This window comes from Dendronephthya gigantea, unplaced genomic scaffold (genome assembly GCF_004324835.1).
Source record: "Dendronephthya gigantea isolate DGI-Jeju-01 unplaced genomic scaffold, DenGig_1.0 000464F, whole genome shotgun sequence".
Lineage (NCBI taxonomy): Eukaryota > Metazoa > Cnidaria > Anthozoa > Malacalcyonacea > Nephtheidae > Dendronephthya > Dendronephthya gigantea.
In genome coordinates, this window is record NW_021163474.1 from 41,457 (window position 1) to 50,459 (window position 9,003).

The 9,003-nt window shown below is 37.5% G+C and overlaps 1 protein-coding gene across 1 annotated transcript; it reads left to right on the plus strand.

Moving 5' to 3' along the window:
• The first annotated feature begins 500 nt into the window (after window positions 1–500).
• Window positions 501–1,793, plus strand: LOC114543468. The gene has a single exon (XM_028562433.1). It carries the CDS (start codon window positions 501–503, stop codon window positions 1,791–1,793), a length of 1,293 nt encoding a protein of 430 aa, XP_028418234.1.
• Window positions 1,794–9,003: the final 7,210 nt, after the last annotated feature.

Genomic DNA, 9,003 nt, shown 5'->3' on the forward strand with positions numbered 1-9,003 from the left:
AGAATTTCACGTCTGTTTGACCCTCTGGGTTAGGCCTCCGTGGTAACCATCAAGGCAAGAGTTGCTCTCCAAGAAATTTGGAAGGCAAAGAAGTACGACTGGGATGATCCATTGCCTGATGAAATGCGCGATTTGTGGTACAAACTTTTCAGAGAGCTGGAAGAGTTAAATGAGATTGCAATCCCACGTTGTTTACGTCCTCGCGAGATTTGTGGACCATCCGAATTGCACGTTTTCGCCGACGCAAGTGCTACAGCTTATGGAGCAGTAGCTTATCTTCTCTGGCCTACTTCCAAAGGTCCTAAAGTGAGTCTAATCGCCTCGAGAGTTAGAGTTGCCCCTTTACGTCAGGCAACTATTCCACGATTAGAACTTATGGCATCATTGGTTGCTTCGAGATTGGCAACTACCATTTACAACGAGTTTAAGACGAAGCCAGAAGTGGTTAAGCTGTGGTCCGATTCAAAGCTAGTTTGCATTGATTGCAGTCCGATTCTACAATGTTGAAAGCGTTCGTGGGCGTTCGTGTAGCTGAGATACAGTCAACGTGGGAGTCAAGTCATTGGCAACATGTTCCTTCCGCCTTGAACCCGGCAGATGATCTAAGCCGAGGAATAAAAGTCAAAGACATGCCTGGTCGATGGTTTCAAGGACCGAAATTCCTTAAGTTGCCAGAAAGTGAATGGCCAAACGAGAGCGTGGAAACTGATACAGAGAATGACACAGAAAGAAAGAAACCCAAAATTGTGGGCAGTGTCAATCCCGAAACCCCATGTATTGATCCAAAGAAGTATTCAGATTGGCAACGGTTAGTCAGAATTACGGCTTATTGTATCCGTTTTGGTCGTAACGCTCGAGTCAGTGTACAAGATAAGTCGAGAATAGAGTTGGGTCCTCTTCAACCTGGTGAATTAAACGAGGCCAAAGAATTCTGGATTCGAAGAGCACAGAGCACGATAGTCGACTGGAAAAATCATTGCAAGGATCTTGTACCCTTCGTCGAGAACAACATCATCCGAGTTGGTGGACGCCTCAAGAGAGCTTCCCTTCCCTATGATCAAACACATCCCATCCTGTTACCCGGAAACCACCACGTATCAAAGTTAATAATGGAAGAATTCCACGAGAAAGTTTGCCACGCTGGCTGTGAAAGAAGCCTTTCTGAAAGTAGACGTGAGTATTGGATTATTGGCGGACGGCGTATGGTAAAGAAAATCATCAAGAACTGTTTGATATGTCGTAAGTTTCGTCAGCGACCCCACTCCACCTTGATGGCAGACCTTCCTCGAGAGCGAGTGAAACCATTTTCCCCACCATTTACAGTAACTGGCGTGGATCTGTTCGGTCCATTCAGTCTTAAAGTTTCGAGAAACAAGAGTGTTAAAGCCTGGGGTGCAATTTTCACTTGTGCTACAGTACGGGCTATCCATTTAGAAATCGTCGAGAGTATGTCAGCCGAAGCCTTTCTCCACGCGATGAGACGATTCGCTTCCCATCATGGTTGGCCAAGCACGATAATTTCCGATAACGGTACGTCGTTTGTTGGAACAGAGAGATTATTAAGAGAGCTATTTACAAAGTTGCAAAAGAAGCTCGAAGATTTCGCAACCCTACATCAACTTCGCTGGATTTTTACCACGCCCCGTAGCCCTCATCAAGGCGGAATTTATGAAAGCTTGATAAAACAAGTGAAACGTGCCATTCGAGTGGTGATCGGAAGCCAACGGTTATCTTGGAACGAAATGAACACAGTGTTTGCCGAAGTAAAGTCGTTGATCAACGGAAGACCCTAGGATACCCATCGAACGATCCAATGATTTACAACCCCTTACCCCTAACCATTTCCTCATCGGTCGAGCATCGAACAGCGTTCCTCACGGGTCATTCGAAAGAAGTGAAATCTTAAGTCGAAGGTTTGAGTTTGTCCAAAGCCTGGTTCAGCAATTTTGGAAGAGATTTATTCCAGAGTATCTCCCGACGTTGCAGAAAAGAGGAAAATGGCGATTAAAAGAACGACAGATGAAGATTGGCGACTTGGTCTTGATGGTCGATTATGAGACACCGCGCGGGAAATGGAAGTTAGCCCGAGTTGAAGAAGTTTACCCTGGAAAGGATGGTGTGGTAAGGAATGTTTTGGTCAAAACGCAGCATGGTCATTACAAAAGGTCGGTGCAACGTTTATGTGTTTTAATAGAAGCTAGTAGCCCATGAACGAGCATCCACGAACTGTGGCCCCGGAGGGTTGGTTTGAATAGCCAACAAAATTCCATCATAATCAAATTAATTTTAATGTAATAAATATATCTAGTTATGTTAGTTATTAAGTTAATAAAAGGATACTGTACGAGTGACTGCTAATCAGTTAAGCGTCAGGAGAAGTACGAGATAGAACGAACGGTTGATTTACAAATAGTTGTGTTAGACAAAGTCCTACGGGGATCCACCCTTCAGGTACTGAACTTTATCTGTTTGCATGTATGTTTGTAGTGTGATTAGTGTTTATGTTAATGTTTAAGTTTAGTTTGATTCATCGTATGAACTAAGAAAATGATTGGAATGCATGTATCTTTATACCTTTTACTTATATATAGTTAAACTTAATCTTTTCTATAGAATATATTTTCAATAAATATTAAAGAAATTCCCGTTCGACTTGCGTTTAAAGTAGCAGTGCCAAACAGCTCTCGTAATGAACCCAAAACGTCAGAACATGTAATCTCTCTAAAGCTGAATAAATTATCGTACCATTTTTCTTGAATTTTACTACGCTACTAGTTGTGTGTAGGGTATTGAGCGTTGCATTTCAATACATGAAATCGGTGCTGTTATCAGAAAAATCCATAACTTATCTACTCGTTCACATATATCAAAAGAAGATGGCAGCAGTAATTGAAAATGTAAACATGTCTTAATATGTACCTCTCCAATAGCGACATCTCTCTGATATGAACATATCAAGTCAAGTCCGGAATTGCAAAGTTAACCCATCCCCTGCTAATGATGTGATTTATTGCAAGTGCGTGAAGAGATAAACAATTGTGATATCAACAGCCCGTGTAACTCAGGTATATTTACTAGTCAAGGCCCTGCAAAGGAGTTTGTGTGCATTTCATGCAAAACAGGTTATCTCAATTGTTTTCGGGTAAAATGACCATGGCGGTCATAACCGCCATAGCTCTAAATCCTGAATTATCAAAGCTACAGTCTTTCTGAATTGCTTATATGGTTCAGAATGGTTGCTTTTAGGGGTGGTCACTGGAGGGTGAAATTATCATCAGTTTTATATTTTACAAGCAAATTATGTTTACCATTCCAGGTCAACTGCTAATTAGGCATAAAATTACTGATTCACCCGGAAAAGTCTAATTTTTTCTATTTTCTAAAAATGTTCGCCATTGATGAAAAAAATGCTTTTAATATATTTATTATAAATTTCCAAAGAAATAACGATGTTTTGTTGCGATACGACATATTTCATTCACTTAACCCCCACTAAAACACAATTTCAGCCATATTTTGCAAATTTAATCGCTGTTTTTCGTCGTCCGTCGCAAGCGCCTTCTAAACATGGTACTCTAACACGACTCTAGTTGACTAAAGAATTCTTTCCGCCATTGATTTCATCAATTATGTCGCCATTGCAATGGCATAATCCTCAACAACTCCACCAAGTCCACCTTCGTCAATCAAGCCATTTTCAATATTGTAGTAAATCACATCTGTAAGTCAAAAGCAATTGCTTGTCAATACAAAACAACTTTATACTGAAATATGTAAAGTAGAATGGATATTAGAATAAAAACAAATTAAAAAAAAATGTTCGTGATATTTGTAGCAATACAATCGACTTGCAAACTTCAACAAATGTTTTAATTCCCATCGACAACTCTGGTGACGGGTTGCAAATTTTAAGGTTGGGAAGGTTTGACTTGGCTTTCTTTGATAATTTTCCACTTGGTGAGTTTTTCTCTCCAAATGTTGCACTTTCTCTTCATGTCATAGATGTTTCAAAATATAAAGTGATTTTTTTATAGAGATGAATGAAAGAGTGCAATGGAATAATGGTTTTCAGTCGAGGCCTAAAGAGAAGTCTTTCAGCACTTTTTGTAAATAGTATAGCTAGTAATTTTCAATAAGTGACCGTAAGTAAGAACGGGTTCAAACGGCTCACTCCTTTCACTTACTTGCGAATGCCACTACAGAGAGAAAGATACATAAATATATGCGAGTGAATAATACTGATTATTACTGAAAATGAAAAAAATGAGGAATGATCTAGCAACGGCTTCAGCCAGTGCTTCTTCTCTCAGCAATAAAAAACTCCATAATTCGAAACTCGCTAAAGTGCAAAATTAATGTTTCGAAGTTTTCTGAGCGTCATTTAGTAATACCAGCAAAGTGGTGTTGAAGGTTTTGAGGTATACGATACTTCATCAAATTTAGATTAAAATTTAAATTACAATTAATGTATCCTACCTTTCATTTGTGCTATCGGAAACTGCAGTAGAACGAGATTGAAGCTATAAACACAAATTGAAAATACCAGTTACGGATTTTTGTTAAGCGTTGCAAAGTATTCTACAAACATCGTGCTTATAAAATGTCTCAATATTTTGAACCATGTTTCATGGTATTTGTTTTCAAGAAATAATAGATGGACAGAAGAAACAAAAATGAGGCTCACATCAAATCTCATAGTTGGAGAAAGAATAAAATTAGACCTCTAGATGTCACCCAACCAGGTTGATCTTTTTTGTTATTTTCGGAATAATTTTATTCATAAAAATTTTATCATGTTCGCTCTCTGTTGTCATTTCCTACCATCTGTTGAGACCTCTGTGCCGCTAGGCAAGCTACAGCGAAAGAGCACTGGCTTCTACTGTGATATCTTATCTGTGAAGTCTTATCAGTGCCCGTTTCGTTGAAGAAACGATGAACCAAGATTCAACTTCGCGTCATAAAATCTTTGAAACATCAGCCCGACTTTCTTCATATTTCAACTGAAGGCCTTTCCGTGAAGTACTTTAGATAAAAAAGTCATTTATATCCGGATTGGGTTCTCCTCCAGGGCAAGAGTCGTGCATTGACCACGTGATAACGAAACATTCTGAGCTCATCAGTGAAGGATGAACAGTTGTAAAGGTTTTATTGCAACTCATAAGAATTACCAAAGGATATTTTTGTAAAATCTATTATATTACGAGCGTCTTTCCTTAAGTCTAGCGACCTACATTGTTCCGGTACCGCATGAGAAACTCTAGCTCGAATCCTCTTGATCTGACGTATTCTTTGTAACCAATTACAGCCTAGGTATCTGTAGTTTTCTTCTGATTTTGGTGAATAACTGACGCAATCTTAAAAAGAAAAACATTCGTATACCGTCAATATCACATCCGGACATTTAAATTACCCTAAGTTACTGACCAAATTTATTTAACATGCATTGCAATATGACGAACCAACTTCGACAGGTTTTTATCGGAAATAACTCTAGGGCCATGATTTGTATTGTTTAGAATATCCCTGAGTTTAGCTTTAACGTTCAAACACACGATATTACTGTCGTTATCAATGGAAATGTCAAATACGTTCCTAAGAGCTTTCACTAGAAGAATATTAAAACTTGGTCGCTCTTGCAAATATATTTTGTTGTTTAAGCATGAATACGCTGGGCAGACAGTGTATGCCAATTTAAACAATGATACTGAAAGAATTTTCCTTACCTGACTAATTGAGGCCTCGTTTTTGTTTCTCTTAAGCTCAACTTTTAAAACCTCAGGCTCCGTGCCCTTCTGCAGTGAATCATCTCACACAAACACTTTTCCTGCCGAACAATATGCGCATGACATGTTCGAAGTTGCCCGCTTGTTGACTGTAACCGTGATCAACACATTGCCAAGCAACCAACTTCTTGACGCTCCATTGCGCAGGAGTCATTAAACAACTGCAGTTCTATAAAAACAACAAAATAGTCATCTTCCCTGAAACACAGTGCAGAAAAATACGAAACCAACATACAGACCTTTTTGGTTGGGTCAAATAAAAAGAAAATGTATATTTGACCATCATATCACCCACGATTTCCATCATCTCTGAACTAAGTGTGTTGCTTGAGTCTTCCTTTGATTTCTCAAGGGAGTTTGGGAGTGAATGGAATTTGGTGGGGGGATTAGTGACTAAGGGTATGGGTTTGCAGCATCTGAAGATATATCTGCGTTGTTAAGACTCTAAAGGAATACAAGGACAAATGATTGAAAACGAGCTTGCATATAAGCAAAATTATGTAACATGAAATGGACAAGTTTATGTAACAACACTGCCTAAGCTGTATAAAGTTTAAACACCACTTCTTAATATCTATTGAAAATTTAGCAAGCAATCTCCGTGGCCATAGAATGACATGTGGACTTACTTTTGTAATCAATGGCACGAATTGTTTTCTTAACAACAGTGGACAGTTGACAAACCAGGATGAAATGACATTATCAGCAAGAGTTACCGTGTATTGAGAGTATCTAAGGTGAAACATATCAGTTCGTTTATATTTTATTCAATTTCACAAAATCAATAATAAAAAGTTTGAGATGTTATCGCGTTAAACAAACCTCGATGATGCTGTGTGAGGCAAACATATTCCAATGACTTGTTTCAAATGGATCGCTGTGAAGTTTTTGTACTAATCACGAAGCTTTGAAAATGCTATTTAAACGTTTTAAAAGAATGTTAGCAACTTTTCGTCGAATACGATTGAGTGTTTATACAACCTAGCTCTCTTTAGGGGGTACATTGATATTTCATAAAAGATTTCTTAATTTACGTAACTTCAAGAAACATACCAGAGAGAAATTCTAACAGTGGTATGACAACTTGAGGCGTTGGCGAAAGTTTAGTAAACTTTTCCAGATATGTTGGGAGCAGCCTAAGGACAGAAAATTTAGAAATTATTACCCAAATAATCTTGTGAAGGAGTATCTCGCATAACAAGAGACGTTACATTTAAGCTGGAGTTTATTGAAAAACATTTCTGTAAATTCACTGAGCACATTATCAAGGCACGATTTCAAATATCTCCAAAGTAATAAACTTCTAAAACGCTGCAATTACTTAAATCAACTTCATTCTTTACAAAGTGCTAATGGACATAAAAAACGTCTCAAATTCCAGACAATCTTAAGTAGCCATACCTTGCCATAACTGAAGGCATTTCTAACATACATATGGTGAGACAATATACGCTTAACGTCGTGGAATGAGCAACCAAACCAATCTCCAAAGTACGCATCAGACAAAACTAGACGAAATATACAACAACGTTTAAGCGAGAACAGACAACCGCTGAAAATAAAGTGAAGCAGGTTCTTACCTGTTCATCTTGCCCAATAAAAATGTGGTACGTACACAGCTCTGTTAATACCTGCACATGTTACAATAAAATATCCAATTAAATCATTAGTATAGTATGATATAATTATGGTATAAATTGGTTATGGTATGATATGGTATGATATAATTATGGTATGATATGGTTATCGTATGGTATGATTTGGTCATGGTATGGTATGGTGTGATATAATTTTGGGATTATATGGTTATCGTATGGTATGATATGGTTATCGTATGGTATGATTTGGTTATGGTTAGTATGGTATTATGTATATGATATGATTGTATGATATGATTATATGATATGATGTGGTATGGTTATGGTTATGGTATGGTATGGTTTTGGTATAGTTATGGTAAGATATTATGATAGATGCAAAAAACTGAATGATAAGAACCGTACTGGAAAAATTCTAGCGTACAAATGAGGTCGGCGCATATCATGAGGAACACGAAATAATCCAGGAAGAAAATCATAATTTCAAACCTGAATGCAAAGTAAAATTTCTAGTTCATGATTTTGGTGTGAAAAGTGCACAACTTTACATCCCTTACCATTTTAGATAACACTGTACATATTGAACGTAAGTAGTGCTTTCGAGAATGTATCAAGTTTTTATCTTGCAGTGCCTCCGGAAAGTTTCTCATAACAACATCCAACACCTCCCATTCCAATTTCTAGAAAATGAAGAAAGTTGAACTTCATTCGAAACTTAATGCCAGATGATATATTATGATAGAAAAGTTTACCTGTTGTAAGCACACAGGAATAACATTCATGCCTCGCTGTAAGGCAGTGAAACAATCCCGGTTGTCTTATCTTCTGCAGAACTAAAACAAAAATGAGAATGTATTACACTAACAAGAAAAGGAATTTTGGAAGCAGAATAGCTGACATGCCTTGCAGTATCATCATTAACCAACGTTTTCCTTTCAGAACAATTAACATGCGAAGTGAATTTGACTTTTCCACTTTTGTCTTGCACAAGGCCTTGACGTTGTCAGCTCGCAGACTGAGAAAACATTGAAGAATCTTTACAAAAAAACAATGTAAGACATCATAGAAAAATCGCAAGAAATAACATTGAATTTGGCTTACCACAAGTCGTATCTCCGATGCAATAGACGTCCGATAGCCATTGTAATAATGAGTTTTTATGTGGTACACTAATATATTGAATATTCGTTCTGCAATTACATAATAGGAAAGAAAGAAAAAAAAAATTTTATATAACATCAGTGTAAAATGAATGATGGAACTGTACAGCAAAATATGGTGTAGGCATAACACGTGGCCCTGCGAAGTAGTTGGCACTAAGAACCATGCTGTCATGCCTGCCATCACCAGATATCATCAGATAATCTTGGTTTTTTAATGTTGAAAATAATCCGTTTTGATACTTTTTCCTATGAAGATATATCACAGGGAATATTTTTTTCCTACAATTATTATATACAAGTACTATAATATCTAATTCCCGTCTGGTCCCTATTAGGCTATTACTCCTGACAATATTGTCGCACAGAAGAAAAACATTAAATATCTCAGCAAGTATTTGGGCTAAAGACCCCGGAATACCAGTAAACGATAGCGGTTAAAACGATTCTTTGAATAGTATA

What these genes read in the sequence shown, in the direction of transcription:
- LOC114543468 (XM_028562433.1), top strand. Translation starts at nt 501, where the DNA reads ATGTTGAAAGCGTTCGTGGGCGTTCGTGTAGCTGAGATACAGTCAACG.